The sequence below is a fragment of the Leopardus geoffroyi genome, chromosome B1 (assembly GCF_018350155.1).
Source record: "Leopardus geoffroyi isolate Oge1 chromosome B1, O.geoffroyi_Oge1_pat1.0, whole genome shotgun sequence".
Taxonomy (NCBI): domain Eukaryota; kingdom Metazoa; phylum Chordata; class Mammalia; order Carnivora; family Felidae; genus Leopardus; species Leopardus geoffroyi.
The window spans coordinates 40,968,713-40,985,746 of record NC_059327.1 but is presented as its reverse complement, the minus strand read 5'-3'; the positions used below and the strand labels follow the sequence as shown (position 1 = coordinate 40,985,746).

General features: G+C 43.6%; 1 protein-coding gene across 1 annotated transcript; it reads left to right on the top strand.

Annotated features, from left to right (window-relative positions):
* The first annotated feature begins 7,067 nt into the window (after positions 1-7,067).
* GINS4 (GINS complex subunit 4) lies at positions 7,068-16,815 on the top strand. Its single transcript, XM_045459572.1, has 8 exons — positions 7,068-7,273; positions 7,936-8,050; positions 10,151-10,237; positions 11,066-11,179; positions 12,622-12,719; positions 12,886-12,974; positions 15,649-15,739; positions 15,822-16,815. Exons 2-8 carry the CDS (start codon positions 7,955-7,957, stop codon positions 15,916-15,918), a joined length of 672 nt encoding a protein of 223 aa, XP_045315528.1. The 5' UTR covers positions 7,068-7,273; positions 7,936-7,954; the 3' UTR covers positions 15,919-16,815.
* The last annotated feature ends 219 nt before the right edge of the window (positions 16,816-17,034 follow it).

Here is a 17,034-nt window from a genome sequence, read left to right as displayed (position 1 = left end):
TATGGCTACATACTTAAAAACAAAAACAAAAACAAAAGTGCACTGTCCTAAGCTGTAAGTATTTAGAAATACTGAGTTTGGCCTGGTTTCCATTTAGACCTAAAGATAATTCACTAAATACATAGACCCTAGAATAGACACTTCTCTAAAGAAGACATCCAGATGGCCAACAGGCACATGAAAAGATGCTCAACATCACTCCTCATCAGGGAACTACAAATCAAAACCACACTGAGATATCACCTCATGCCAGTCAGAGTGGCTAAAATGAACAAATCAGGAGACTATAGATGCTGGAGAGGATGTGGAGAAATGGGAACCCTCTTGCACTGTTGGTGGGAATGCAAACTTGTGCAGCCGCTCTGGAAAACAGTGTAGAGGTTTCTCAAAAAATTAAAAATAGATCTACCCTATGACCCAGAAAAGCACTGCTAGGAATTTACCCAAGGGATACAGGAGTGCTGATGCAAAGGGACACTTTTACCCCAATGTTTATGGAAGCACTTTCAACAATAGCCAAATTATGGAAAGAGCCTAAATGTCCATCAACTGATGAATGGATAAAGAAGTTGTGGTTTATATATACAATGGAATACTACTTGGCAATGAGAAAGAATGAAATATGGCCTTTTGTAGCAACATGGATGGAACTGGAAAGTGTTATGCTAAGTGAAATAAGTCATACAGAGAAAGACAGATACCATATGTTTTCACTCTTATGTGGATCCTGAGAAACTTAACAGAAGACCATGGGGGAGCGGAAGAGGAAAAAAAAAAAAAGTTACAGAGAGGGAAGGAGGCAAACCACAAGTGACTCTTAAAAACTGCGAATAAACTGAAGGCTGATGGGGGGTAGGAGGGAGGGGAAAGTGGGTGATGGGCACTGAGGAGGGCACCTGTTGGGATGAGCACTGGGTGTTGTATGGAAACCAATTTGGCAATAAATTTCATAATAAATAAATTAATTAATTAATTAATTACATAGACCCTAATAAACATGAAGACCTGCCAGCACTTAGACATATGAGCTTCTCATCAGATGCCCATGACCTAAAATCACATGAATTTTTTGATGGAAAGATGACATTTCTCTTTGCAGACTCTTATCCAGAAATTTAGAAAATAGTTTTATGTAACCTGGTAAGTAGTATATTGGCCATAATTTTTCAGAAGATAAATCACTTTAAAAAAAAAGGCAAAGGTGGGACACCTGGGTGGCCCAGTTAAGCATCCACCTTCGGCTCAGGTCACAATTTCATGGTTCATGAGTTTGAGCCCCAGGTTGGGCTCTGCGCTGATGGTGTGGAGCCTGCCTGGGATTCTCTCTCTCTCTCTCTCTCTCTCTCTCCCTCTCTCTGCCTGTCTCTCTCTCTCCTCTCTCTCTCAAAATAAATAAACTTTAATGAAAAATAAAATAAAGAAAGGAAAAGGCGTGGTCATTGTGTATTCTGCAATGAGCACGTGACAGTACTGTTTTTATATCTCACCACAGTGTTTCCCATTCATCCCTCTCAGAATTTATTCATTCTTTCTGCAAACTGTGTCACATGCTACCTCCTCGGGGAAGCTGCTATAGGCTAAATGATTGTGTCCCCTTCAAATTCAAAATTCATATTGAAATCCTAACCCCTAATTCAGAGCCCTCATGAATGAGAATAGTGCCCTTATAAAAGCAGCCCAGAGAGCTCCTTTGCCTGTTCTACCATGTGAGGTTACAGTGAAAAGACAGCTTTCGAGAAAGTGGGCCCTCACCAGACACTGACTCTGTGGGCACCATGATCTTGGACATCCCAGTCTCCAGAACTATGAAAAACAAATCATTGCTATTTATAAGCCACATAACCTATGGCAATTTATTACAGCAGCCCAAATGGACTGAAACAGATGCCTACTCCAACCTTCTAAAATGTTCCCACCCTCAACGTTCTTCTACCCAGCTTTATTTTATACCACCTGACAAATAATTATTTGTTTACTGTCTGTCTTCCACCATAGAGTCTGTGTTTCCTATTCACTGCTTTTTCTTTAGTACCTACACAGAGCCTGACAGCGGATACTCAGATATCACTAGATGCTCAAGAAATATTTGTTGAATGAAGAAACTAATGCATGCATGAATGATGGGCACTGTGCTGGATTTTAGGGCTACCTTCGGGGAATTCACAATCTACTGGAAGAAACACACATGTTAAATCTGCAATGTAGCATGATAAATGTAATACCAGAATAGTATAAGGTATATTGGTGACCTGAAGAAGGGGTGGATAGGTTAGGAATGCAGTCATAGAGGAAGAGTTACTTTGGCTGAGTCTTGAAGGATGCACAGGAGTTCATCAGACAAGGTTAAATAAAAAGAGAAAAGTCTGGAAAGAGGGAACAGCATGTGCAAAGAAAGGAGACAAAATCCCTCGCGTCCTTGAGTAGTTCAACAGGACTGGAGCAAAGAGGGTGTAAGGGAGGAAGACCTATCCTACAAGAAAATCAGCAGCACTGTTTTCCAAGAGAATGACTAAAATCACACCAGCACCTGCTAGCCTCCCTACTTCTCTCAAGGGAGCCTACTTTGTCCTCCAACAGCCTGCTCCAGTGCGGGAGTCTAGGCCTAAGTGCAAGGAGGTGCTGGCCTTACAGGTGTTCTGTTCACTCTCCTCTAAGGAAAATGTCAACCATGTAAAATAGCAGAATAGGAAACCTAGAAATAAACTCACAATTTTATGGTCAGTTAATCTTTAGCAAAGCAGGAAAGAATATGCAACGGGAAAAAGTCTCTTCAACAAATGGTGCTGGGAAAATCAGATGGCCACTTGGAAAAGAATGAAACTGGACAACTTTCTGTCACCATACACAAAAATAAATTCAAAATGGATTAAAGACCTAAACATGAGACCTGAAGCTATAAAGATTATAGAAAAGAGTACAGGCAATAACTTCTTTGACATCAGCCGTAGCAACTTCTTTCCAGATATGTCTGTAGAGAAAGGGAAACTGAAGCAAAAATAAACTACTGGGACTACACCAAAATAAGGAGCTTCTGCACAGCAAAGGAAACAATCAATAAAACTAAAAGACAACCTATAAAGGGCACCCGGGTGGCTCAGTCAAGCATCAGACTCTTGATTTGGGCTTAGGTCATAATATCATGGTCATAGGATCGAGCCCCACATCGGGCTCTTTGCAGAGCACAGAGCCTGCTTGGGATTCTGTCTCCCTCTCTCTCTGCCCCTCCTCCACTTGCACTTGCACATGTGCACGCACTCTCTTTCCCTCTCTCTCAAAAGAAAATAATGATAATAATAAAAGGCAACCTATGAATGGGAGAAAGTATTTGCAAATGACATATCCAATAAAGGGTTAGTATTCAAAATACATAAAGAACTGAGACAATTCAACACCCAAAAAACAAATAATCCAATTTAAAAATGGCAGAAGATATGAACAGACATTTTTCCAAAAAAGACATGCAGAAGCCACTGACATGTGAAAAGATGCTCGTCATCACTTAGCGTCAGGGAAATGCAAATAAAAACCACAATGAGGTATCACCTCACACCTGTCAGAATGGTTGAACTCAACAAGAGACACAACAGGTCACCTGAGTGGCTCTGTCAGTTAAGCAACCGACTCCAAAAGGTTTGCCATACAGTATTGATTATGTATATTTTGTCTCTTATCCTTGGTGATTGAAAAAAAGTAGATTCATACTTATTAATGTGTATTTCCATAGCAATCCACAAATATTTTGGCTATTTCTATTTGCTGTGTCTATACCTGCAATTAATTTCTTCACTAAGCAACACCCAGAATCTACATGGACTTTTCAGTTTCTTCAGTTGTACAGGGTCCTATTTTCTGGAACTTTGGGCAGTAGCTTTTCCCTTCTTTTGCCATGTTTGTGGCTTCATGTTGAACTTGTCTGAATCCAGGTTAGCGTGTGCATCTTCAATCCCTTCAATCATCAGAACTTGCCTTGCATTTATCAAACTGCACCCGACTGCTATCATAGCCTCTGTGATTCTCTTCTGCATGTGATTGTTTTAATGAGTGGCATTCCATTTATATGGTTATGTAGTCATTTCTTTTTTTAATTTCTTGACAGTGGGTGCACACGAACCAGGTGTTCCTGATTGCTGTCTTCATTGTCCATAATGTAACTTAAGACGTGTCTTTTCTCCCGCCTTCCTGAACTTGACATTGCCATGTGACCAACGGTTTCATCATTGTTTGTGCTGCTTCTCCCCAGGTAGTTCTATATATTCTTTTTTGGACATCTTAAATTCTCCTTTTTGATGCAGTATAAATCTTTCTCTGAAAACTCATTTTACTAATGTGGTTTTGTCTGATGCATGTTAATTGGAGTCAAAGATCTTAGAAGTGAAAGAGGGCCCCTCAATTTTTTATCTATCCCTGTGACTTCAGTAAGACACCTATTGTTCTCACTTAACAGGCAGCACAACTAAAGCCCAGAGAAGTGACTTATGGCTACACCTCTACTGAGTAAGGAAGCAGGAATTGGACCCCTGCTCCCCAGTTAAGGAGAAGAGGGAGACTGGACAAGGCAGTTGGCACCAGAGAAGGGAAGTCTCTGGGTCAGTAAATTAATTGGTACTTGTGTGGAGAAGTTATCAGGGCTTGGACTCAAATCTACAACACTTAAGAATATTAGTAATGACACTAAAAAGCTGTGCAGTAATGAAAATTATGGAAGAATGGGATTGAGCTCAAAGACTAATGTTTTAATCATCTAAATCTGCACAATAAACCACCCCAAAACTTAGGAGCTGAAAACAATATTTGGCTCACAAATCTGCAATCCAGGCAGAGTTCTGCAGGGACAGCTCATCTCTCCATGTTAGCTGGGATTGCTCACAGTCTGAGAGTTAGAATCATCTCAAGGGTCACTCAACTCAGGCATCTGGAGGACAGAACATGGGACTGCTGTGGCTTGTCAGACAGCAGTCTCTATCTCCATGTGATCTTTCCATGTGGACCTTTCAGCATGGCAGCTACAGGAGACCCAAGCTTGCGTATCAGCTCATTGCTCCCAAGGGATGTAGCTCAAGAAAGAGAATCATATGGAGCCTGCACAACCATTTATGACTTAACTCCGGAGGTCATTCAGCATCACTTCTGCCACATTCTCCTGATCAAGACAATTACAAAGTGTTGTCAAAAACTGACCTCTTGGCTCCAGAGCCAAAATATGTAACATGAAGACAGAGTTTGGGCACAAAGAAGGAATATAGCTTATTACTCTGCCAGGGAATAGAGGCTGCAGCAGGCTAATGTCCCCCAGGACTGCAAGCCCACCCACAGTAAAAGGCTGAAGGGTTTCACAAGAAAATACAGGATCAAGGTAGTTTCAATAGGAATCTGGTACATGCTGCCAGCCACCTTCATTATGCCCTCAAGCTGGTCTCATGACTAGCACTGGCACTGGCCATCCCAGTCTCATTTCTGAGTATGCGCTGAGATCAGTGAGATGTCAGCATCAATACCAAGTTCCTGGAACAAAGGATTCTACAGAAAAACAAGTGAAGGGGAGGAGGAGGCTTCAAGAATTAGGAAAAGAAAAATTTGTTCAGTTGAAAGTCAAGCCTTGCTGAAGTGTTTACATCTTGATTTCCATCCATCTTTACACTTCTATAGTGGTCTCAGAAGGTCTTCCCAGATTTAAGAGGCAAGAACACAGACCCCCACCTCTCAGTGGAAGAGCATCAACATCGTAAGAAGAGTATATGGGATGAGATCTATACCAGAGCATCTGTCTTTGGAAAACATAATCTGTCATGACTGAAAAACACTGGACTACCAAACCATTGAAACAGAGTTGAAAGGGACCTTGAAAAGGCCATCCATTTGTCACTAACAAAACTCATTCTGAGAAGACAAGCTCAAATGTAAATGTCCCTTCCTTTAGGAATCCCTCTTTGATGTCCCCCCAGCTTCTATAGCCCTTTGTAAATACTCCCACTCTTCCAATCAGTATATTCCATTTTCAAAACATGGTTGTAATCAGGCAGGTACTACCCACCTGTCAATTAGCCAAACTTCTTTTTCTAATATGAGTATGGCATAGGAAACATCACAAGGAAGAGTCTTCTGACTGCTGGGGAAGTGACACTTCAGGGGAGCAGCGACTGGCACTTTGCACAGAAAACAGAGCAGAGGGACAGAATCAGCAATTCAGAGAAAACCTGACATCACGCAAAGAAAAAATATATATACATATATATGTTTTGTCCTACATTAAAGGTAGATGGGGCGCCTGGGTGTCTCAGCAGGTTAAGGAACGGACTGTTGATTTCGGGTCAAGTCATGATCTCACCCTTGGTGGGATTGAACCCCATGTTGGGCTCTGCACGACAGCGTGGAGCCTGCTTGGGATTCTTTCTCTGCCCCTCCCTGAGTGCTCTCTCTCTCTCTCTCAAAATAAATAAATAACCATTTTAAAAAATGTAGAAGGCATAGCAGTACAGTAAATGTCAAAACCTGGAGAGTGAAGCAGCTAGGATAGAAGCATAGCCTAAAGCAGCGTTCTCCAACCTCACCTGCGTTAGTTTTGCTTGGAGAGCCTGTTGAAACACCCCCAGAATTTCTGACTCAGTAGGTCTAGGTCAGGCCTGAGAATCTGCATTTCTCACGGGTTTCCCGGCAATGTTGCTGCTTGTGGTCTGGTACCACCCTTTAAGAACCACTAGCCTCAAGGTTTTTAGACCTGGACGTAGTGGCCACAGTGAAGGATGAAGGAACCAGAGGGCCACAAGAGCGGTGGACAGAGATGACCCAAGAGACGGAAGTGGCCTGATTTTAACAAAGCCCATTTCTGTTGATGGCCTCCCTGCTGGCCAGGGCGCGCTCTCGGGGCACTGCATCCCAGGGACCCGAAGGCTGCCTCCGACGCACTCCCGCAGTCACGAGGCGCCCCCTCCAGACCTTCCCTGGGCGGTGTCAGACGCAAAAGCACAGGAAGGCGGCTGAGCGAGGTGGGCGGGGCTCACCTCCTTTCCTGAGGCCGCAGGGCGCGCTAGACGCGGGAGCCGAGTCCCCGCCCCCGGCCGTGATTGGTCAGCGCCGCCCGAGCGTGGTGACGTCGTGCGGGGGCGGAAAGTTTGGGAGAAGAGCGCGGGAGTTGAGAAGGGTCGGCTACATCCGGGAAAGGCCTTGAGATTGCCGTTCCGCCGCCAGTTGCTCCTTGGGAATCTGGGGCAGCTCCCCAAGAGTTTCCAGTACCGCCTGCTACCTCGGAGTGCCTCTCTGCCTCCCCGGTGCCCAGGTGAGCATCCAAGTGGGCGAGTGGGACATCTGTGTGTGTGTGTGTGTGTGTGTGTGTGTGTGTGTGTGTGTTGGAGGAGGGGATAACTGTGCTCCTGTGGCACCGAGAGAGGAGAGGAATATGCTCACTTTCCCGGATGCTCCGAGGGCATCCTCTCGTCCCCGCCACCCACCTTCTTAGTCTTTGGGATCACTGGTCTGATGTTGCTGGGCCTTGTGGCTCTAGGAAATTAAGCATTCATTAGTTCTTCCAACAGGTTTAAGTGTCTGCTGTGAGTTAAGCACGGCGCCAAGCGCAGGAGTACACAGGTAATGATGTCCCAGTACTTAGAAGTGCCGGGGACAAAGCAGATGCGTGATTTATATTTGAACTGAAGTGAACACAGCCCGCAAGGAAAGGACTTCTACCAGGAAGACGAACAGTTACTGCCTGGTGTGATAGATGCTCGATTCGAGATGTACCTGGAAACACTTTTTAAGGGGTGACCTCTTTGGGGAACTGATACCTGACTTAAGGTTCAAAAGAAGAGGCAAAGAGTTGGAAAAATTCAAAGCCTATGAATTGACTAGCCACTGCCAAGGAGCCTCTATAACACCAGTTGCATATTATTGCAAATATATGGAAAACACATTGCAGGGTATTGGTTCTTTTATTCCCATTAGGTTCCTGGTTTCAGAGAAGATGACAGAGGAACTGGACCCCACAGCACAGGACTCTGATGGGGGTAGTGAAGAGGTGGTCCTGACTCCTGCAGAGCTCATTGAAAGCCTGGAGCAGGTACGCATTAATAAAGGTGGTTATTTCACAGAGTTGCTGTGAGGGTTAAATGAAATGATATATGTAAAACACTTAGTATATTGTTTGACACAAGCACTCAATGTTAGCTGTGAGTAGTAATAATTCTTACAATAATCCAATAATGTAGGTGTTACTGTCCAATGTGAATCAAGTCTCTTTGACTCCAAAATGTGTGCTCTTCATCTACTACACTCGTTGCCTTATTCTTGTCTTCTCCCTTTAACAGCCCCTTTCCAGAACTGCCTCATGTTTGTTACTTTAGTATTCTTCATTCTGTCCTACCATGCATGTTATGAGTGACAAAAGAAGGATAATTTTAAAACTGTATCCTTATATGATAATCTGTGATGATAATTAAGGAGTAATTCTTAATTTGTTTTTATATCACAGACCTTTTTGAAAATCTGGTGAAAACTGGCTCTTTTGTCCAGAATAATATATGCATACACACACATGCAGAAATTTTACATATAATTTCAGGAGATTCACAGACACCCTGAAATCTGCCCACCTAGTTTAAGAGCCCCTGTTTGTTAGGAAAGGATTCATTAAACAAAAGTCCAAAGCACAAAGCATAAAGGAAAAAACAGATACATTCAACTGCATTAAAATTAAAAACTTTTTTTTTTTTTACATCTTGATGACAGTAAAAAGACATGCTGCAAAACTGGGAGAAAATTGTTCACAATATTAGTATCCACAGTATCTAAACAAACTTTACAAACTACTCAATAGAAAAAATGAAGTCTGAACAGGCATCTCCCAGAAGTGGAAACCCGGATGGCCAGTAATACCTTGAAAAAGATGTTCAATCTTTTTAGTGATCAGGAACATGAAGATTTAAATCCCAAGGAGATACCATTTCATACCCGTCAGATTGGCAGAAATGAAAAAGGTGAATAATATAAAGCAAGGACGTAGGGCCATTTGCACACCTGTATATACTGTGGTGAATTGGTGCACTTTGGAAAATAATTTGTTCTTGTATTGTCAGGTTGAAAGCATACATATCTTGTGTCCTAATCATTCTACTCCCAGGGACAACCCTAGAGAAAACTCGCTCTGACCCTCCCCCGTTCATGCTCTGTCTCTCTCTGTCTCAAAAATAAATAAACGTTAAAAAAAAATTAAAAAAAAAAAAGAAAATACAGACTGTCTGGTTGCAGGTGCTTGAGCATGTGAGAAACATTTTTATGATAGTACCAGTACCTAGTATTTAATAATGTGTCTTCATGGTGATAATTGGAGATGCAGAGACTCAAGGACATCAAAAGGAATAAAGTGAGCCTGATTGGCATGTAATTCTGAGCTATGCTGAAACTAAATTTCCTGTAATTGAAAGAGAAGATTCGTTTTCCTCAGTCACTTGTGGATATTTCAGTTCTCTAAGCCTTGGTAATTTCTGAAATGTACCAAGCATCTGGGCCTGAGTCATACATAAATTAAGGATTTAACCTCTTGTTCCAAAACTATTTAATAGATGAATATCCTTTTATATTGTGATCCTCTATACTTTTAGGCAGTTAGTAAATAATCTGTGTTTTCTCGTTAATAAGATAAGGATAACTGTATCCATTTCGTCTCAGATGGTATATTGATGAATGAAAAAGTATTTGTAAATTGGCTCTAAGCTTCAAGAATGAGGAGATGTGTGGATTTATGTGTTACTTCATCTCTTACCATAGAATGGTGCTGGTGCCCCCTGGTGGGAAGTAGCAGGTGAAGAAGTAGAAATGTGTTGTTATTTGGTGAAAGGTACAGTTTGAACACCAGGTGGTGTTACTCTCAGTAGTAGGTATCATACTGACAACATTTCTGGAATGAAGTGATTTTTCTTTTTTTGTAATGTCGGTTAACTATAAGATTGTAAACACAGCCTACCTACTAAAAAAATAGAAAAGCTATCATAAACGTAGCTTGTTTTGAAAGCATTTCCAGTATTTCCAACTCACAGGCAAACAGTTTTCTTTGTCGGAAATAGCTGTGGTTTTCATGGGATGTGTACAGACTCACAGGGTTATTTTGCTCCATTGTGAATGATACTGATATATATGGGGGGGGGGGGGCATTGTTTTTTAGGCCTGGATGAATGAAAAGTTTGCCCCTGAGCTGCTGGAAAGCAAGTCTGAAATTGTAGAATGTGTCATGGAACAGCTAGACCACATGGTAAGAGTTGCTTATGTCAGGGTTACAAAGGAAGAGAACTTTAAAAGGGTTTGTCAGCATAGTGAGAGGTTGTAGCCTGTTTTGTTTGTAGTCTTTTTTGTTTGGCCCAGCCTTGTTTTGTTTTGTTTTGTTTTTAATATTGAGTTGGTTACCTACATTTATAAAGCATGAGTGTTCCTTTGAATATCTAGACATCAGCTCTCCCTGAAAAGTCTAAAACCCTGTCAATACCAGACCCACATTTCTATATGAGAACAGCTGACCAGAGCTGGGTAAGGGCAACCCCCCCCCTTTTCATGTGCTATCTGCTCCCCACAGTCCCTAACTGCCCACCTTTCTCAGATACCTTGCCTGCCTGACTCCCACAGACACTTGAGTTTGTGGCCCTTGGGCTTTCATGAGCTGAGCTTAAGTCCTTATCAGCCTCAGAGTACCTTTAAAACATTGGTATTTTATCATTTCTCAACTGGTGATTTAACACTGCTCTTGGACATTTTTTCTGCTATACTCTCTCCTTTACAATTAGACCAGAATTCTTCTAGGCCCTTCTGACTGACCATATTCAGATTTGATTCATATGGTTGTTTTCTAAAAGTAAATGAGAATTGTTTGAACTTTTTATAATGAGGCTGTAGTCACATCTATATTATTTGTGTATGCAAATGAGAACTCTCAGGAGTTTTTTGGTTCTCCTTTGACCTAAATGTAGTCTTTGAGTCCTCAACACTGCCAGGGATGATAGTCCCTGTGGAATTGTGCAGATTAAACAAAGAAGGTCCTTAGTCTGAATATCATGTTTTTTATACACTTCATTTTCTCTTTTAACAGGAAGACAATCTCAGGAGAGCCAAGAAAGGGGACCTGAAGGTCAGTATCCATCGAATGGAGATGGAGAGGATCCGCTATGTCCTTAGCAGCTACTTGCGATGTCGGCTCATGAAGGTTTGAAATGGAGATGCCTGTGGGTGTTAAGGCAGTGCAGTTTGTAATATAGATTGAGTGTCTTGTGGGAGAAGTTGGGCTGGGGCCTGGGAGAATCCGGGGCCTGAAGGTGCTGCAAAGATCAATATCAGGGCAGCTAAAGAGTAAAGAGGACAAAAGATTATTCTGGAGAAGCATGAATGGAACATGTGTTGCACACTTCTGAGGACACATTTATAGTCTGTTTATCAGCTGTGTGGATGGTGCCCCGTTGAATTACAGCATGGCAGTCCTGCAGAGTCGTTTGCATCAGTTGGCCAGGGAATAATGACCAAAGGAAAACCAGTTTCAGAAATTATTTTGTACCCATCTTGTCGCCAGTGTCAAATTGACCCTGATAACTTGACGTTCAGCTATAGTTCTGAGGTCGTCTAACTTACGTCTAACTTTGCAACGAAATTGCAAAACTTAAACCCCTTTTAACAGATAAGCGCTCATTTATCTCGGCTCCAGGTCCTTCCCATTGTCATTTCCCTACTTGCATTTCCTTCCACATTTTTTCCTAGCTTGCCTCATTGTGGACTTCATCCTTGCTAGTTATATTCTTATAATTAAGAGTCACTATTCTGTCTGCTTGTGCATTCTGTATTCATCTTTCCAGCTTTTGTATGTTCTATCTCATAGAAAACAACCTTTACAGTTACCTAGAAATGTTAAGTGATATCCCCTGTCTCCCTCATAAATATCATTTACAGCTGTATTTTCAGATTTTCTTTCATGAAAGCCTCTCATCCTTTTAATTTATTTTTATTTGTTTTTTTAATGTTTATTTATTATTTTTGAGACAGAGAGAGACAGAGCATGAACAGGGGAGGGGCAGAGAGAGAGGGAGACACAGAATCCGAAGCAGGCTCCAGGCTCTGAGCTATCAGCACAGAGCCCGATGTGGGGCTCGAACTCACGGACCGCGAGATCATGACCTGAGCCAAAGTCGTATGCTTAACTGACTGAGCCACACAGGCACCCCTCCTCTCATCCTTTTTAAATGGTCTTCCTTTTTAGAGCACTTATCTTTGCTCTGAATTCTTTGAAACCTGCCTTCTTGAAATCTTGAAAGTCTAGAAAGGGTCATGATCATGAAGACTTGCTTTTTTTTTTTTTTTTAATGTTTATTTGATTTTTTGAGAGAGCGGGCAGGGGAGGGGCAGAAAGAGAGGGGGACAGAGGATCTGAAGTGGGCTCTGTGCTGATGGCGTGAGAGCCCAACATGGGGCTCAAACTCACGAACCACAGGATCATGACCTGAGCTGAAGTCCGGATGCTTAACCGACTGAGCCACCCAGGCGCCCCAAGACTTGCCATTTTTTGAAGTCAATTCTAGATTAACCTCAACCCATTTCAGAAAACTAGTATATTTGACTCTTGAATCCTGACACATTTTCACGATTTTTATTTATCCTCAGATAGAGAAGTTTTTCCCTCATATCCTCGAAAAGGAGAAAACAGCCCACGAAGGGGAGCTATCTAACCTTTCTCCAGAGGAGCTGGTCTTTGCCAAACAGTGAGTAAGCAGGACACAGGGGGACTGCTTTCTTTCCCTGGCTTGTGAGCATGAGTTTTGGTGGTTGTCTCCATGGATCCGATGGCTGGGCCACTGGTGTGCGTCCACCAACCCGGCAGCTCCTGCCAGTCATGTGGTCACAGCAATTTGGATTCCTGTCTTTCAGGTACATGGCTAACACAGAGACGTACCTCAAGAATGTTGCCTTAAAGCATATGCCTCCTAACTTACAGATGGTGGACCTCTTGAGGTCAGGTGAGCAGAACGCTCTCTTTTCAGACATAGCTTCAGGTGCCTTGGAATAAGATCTTCATGTTTACTCTCAAGCCTGGAAAAGTAAGTATTGTAGATAAGCAGAAAAGGGAAGAGAGGAAGTGTTGTGTATTAAAAACAAATCATTAAAAGCAGGTGTAAGGGTAGCCATTTCAGCATGACTTTTGTGGTCTTCAGCTTAGGCTGAAATTCTTATGACTGCCATTAAAAATGTAGACTTGCTCATGTTCAGTCATTCATTCCTTCAGTCGGTATCTGCTGGGCATCCACAGCATGCTACACTCTTCTGAGACTGAGGAGGCAAAGGTCTCTACATTCAAGGGGCTCGCACTTTTCCACAGATTCCAACCCATGCAGGGACTGCCTAGCTACCAAAGAGGAGTTAAATAGGCTAAACAGACCTTCAGTGATTGCCACTCACTTCCCAGCCACCCAGAGGAAGGACTCCCAGTATTTTTTGTTGTGTGGGGTGTCTCATGGAAAGGGGAGCAGGGCTGAGAGCGAGAGGAGAAAGAGAAGGCAGCCGGGAAACCAGAGAAAGAGAAACCCAGCCAAAGCCACCTTTGTGCTCATCTCGCACAGTCCCCCAAACATCCTGGTGAGCCAAGGGAAGGGAGTTACAGTAGTCACGCTCAACCCTGGATCAGCCAGTTGGGGACCCCTGACGTGTAGGTTAAAGTCCATGGCCCTCAGCTGTTGGCAGCTTGACATATCCCAGCAGAACCTCATCCAGCAAAATTGCCAGGCCAAATGAAGCCGTTCTCTGGGATCCACCTTGTTCACAACCTGCATGTAATGTGCTGAGGCCACAAGTTCAAGTACAACTGAGCCCTGGGAATTCATCTCCCACACATCCTGTGCTGGGGGCCACTATGTGACCCCTGTGGCAGGAGGATGGTTGCCCGGGCGTCTCAGTCAGCTCAGGCTGCTATAATGAAGTACGAAGACTGGAGGGCTTAAAAAACATTTATTTTCTCTAGGCCAGAAGCCTGCGATTGGGGTGCTAGCAGGCTCGGTTTCCTCTGGGGCCTCCCCCATGACTGCTCTGTGCACACAAACCCCTCATGTCTCCTCCTCTTCTTATAAGGACACCAGTCAGCCTGGACTAGGCCTACCCTAATGGTCTCATTTCAGCTTAATTACCTCTTTAAAGGCCGTTTCCAAATACATTCCCATTCTGAAGGACCGGGCTTAGGGCTTCAACAAATGAGTGTTGAGGGGACACAGTGCAGCCTATGACACCAGGAGCAAGGCAGACCCATAGCAGATTTGTGGAACTCTGAAGTGGTCAGTTGGTGGACCTGCCTGAGGAAAACAAAAGCTCCAGTCCGTGTCCAGTTCGGCCACTTTTGTCTGCACCTTGGAAGAATAGGAATGAAGCAAGGACCGTATCCCTAATCATTGTCCAGCGCTATCGCATCTAGTTGATTCAAACAGCCATGAGCATGCTTCTGAATTCCTGAAACTGACTTGAACTGAATTCTACTCACTGCTGGCGGACACCTTCTAAAACACTCACATGCCACTTGCCCCAGATCCCTTCCAAGGACTAGAGCCAGGCCCCCTGGAATTGGAAGCTTGCAGGGGGATCCGCCTGCCCCAGTGAAATCAGTCTTGCTTAGTTAGCCCAGGTGTCCTGAGTCCCCCTCAGACCTCTGGAGTACCGTAGACCCCACTGGCAGAGTGGGGGAAGGCATTTTGAAATCTAAGCTGGGTTCCCTAGAATGAGTAGCTGCTCAGTGGGGGCAACTGACCCTGTGAAGTTGGAGTCTCTTTGGCAGGCCCCAAACCGTGGAGCGGCCCGGGGAACTCCCTTACACCTTTGAGCCAATTATCCTGAACCCCCACCTGTGGGTGAGGGAATCAAGGGCAACATGAATGCTGAGCTAGCCTCTTAGAACTGAGAGTTATCCAGTAGGTTCTCAGAACCTGCAGCTGATGGGAGTCCTCTGGGCACACATGGAGCTCTGGGAAGTGAAGAGCTGTCGAGCAACCCAGCACAGGGCACCTCCTTACATGAAATGTTGGCTGATGGTGGAAGAGGCAACAGCCTGTTACCGTGTAATCAGCTAGTGAAGCACCACTTACGGTGAAAGCCTGTATTCCGTAGTCTGACACTCAAGACTATCCCGTCACCCAGTCTTTTTCATTCTCCCTCCTCCCACTCCCTTGTATAAAAATATTGCTCACTAGATTTATACACTCTGTCCTCCCAGAACGTCATGAATATTTCTACCTTGGCCCTTGGTATTACCTCCCAGGCTCACTTTCCCTCATTAAGTCTGCATTGACTCCTTTCTCCCCACTTCACTGAGTGAATGTGCCACCACTGTGAGGCTTTATCAGATGCTGCTGGTAGCCCTTTCCAAAGAGACCACGTGTTACGCTTGCTTGTGTCTTCCATGGTGTGTGGCAGGATTCCCAACACATTTTACATATTGTCATCTATTGCACGAGCTGTTGTTGTGTGAAACCATGGATGGGAAGCGTGCTGTTTCCATAAAGAGCCAGATGTCTCCTCAAAGTTACCCCTCCCCCAAAATGCTTTCACATCAGGGGTCCCTTAGTGCTTGGGACAGTTAATCCCAGCAACTTTCCCATATTGATCTTGTGAGCTGCTGAACATTTTCTGACTGCATTATCATTTCTCTGGCAGTTCCCAAACCAGATCTAGATTCATACGTGTTTCTGAGAGTAAAAGAACGACAGGAAAACATACTGGTAGAACCAGAAACAGACGAGCAGAGGTGAGTCCTTGACCATGGGAAATCTTACTCCATTGGGGCACCAGCTCAGCTCTGTGGATACATTTTTTTCCTTCTTTTTCAGGGACTATGTGATTGACTTGGAGGAAGGCTCACAGCACTTGATCCGTTATAAAACCATTGCACCTCTGGTGGCTTCTGGAGCTGTTCAGTTGATTTAAAATCAAAAATAAATAAACAAGAATGATGGGCTGGAACCTTAAAGGAAATATTTAGAAACTTCTTCCCACTTTGTCTCTCAGGACAGCAGATCTCCTCCGCAGTGCTGTGGATCCCTTGGGCATTGAGAAGGAGCTCAAGGACCTACCTGGCCACACAACCTGACTGCTGTTTTAGCCACAGTCAGTAGATGGAGCCATCGCTCTGCTGATTCCACATGCTGGGCAGGGACCTGGAGATTCTCCCTTTATGCGCCTGTTCCAACAGAAGATAAAATATCTTCTAGGGTATCTCACTGGACTGTGTGAAGTAACCTTCTGAAACCTCTCATATTGGACTTATAATAGTTTCTGTCCTGGCTAACTGAGAATCACAACTAAACCAATAAACCATTATTAAGTTTCTGTTTTGTGGCAGAAGGAGCCTCGGGGCAGTTCTCATTTTGTAGCCTAATGAAGGATGTTCTCCCTGCTGCTAAGCTGCAGCCCTTCCCTGAATCTCAGGCAGCTTGGCCAAGCCACCCTCCAGGCCATCTGGCCATTCTTGGCCAGGAATGTTAACAGCAACATTAACTATCCTATCTTGTGACCTCAGCAGCGTTTCTGTTTTTAGCTCTACTTTCTCAAGGGAAGTGGATGAAATTAAACTAATATGAGGGGTATCACAGGGATACCTGAAGGGAGGATGTAGAGACAGTGAATGAATCGTCTTTTCCTTAAAACGTGAGAAAAAGGAACCTGCATTCCAGTCCTTTCTTGCTGACGAGAAAGCAGCAGATTTTCGTTTATATGATGTAGGCTTTTAGAGTAATCGATGTAATATGGTTATCATTTCCAAGAGAAATCACAAAGTGGAAGCAAGGAAGGTTTTATTCATTAATAAAAACATTTTCTATTTCATGCAGTGCTTTTTTCCACAGTGACTTTACCCTCTTCAGCCATTTATAAAACAAATATGTATTGAGCATACAGTGTGCCAGCACAGTTCAAGGCACTGAGGCTCCAACCCAGAATAAGACAGTCACTGTCACTGTTCACATGGGATAAGTGCTTTGCAGAGGATTGGAACAGGGTGACTCCCTAGAGAGTAACTAGATTGGGGTTAAGAGGTTCTCACTG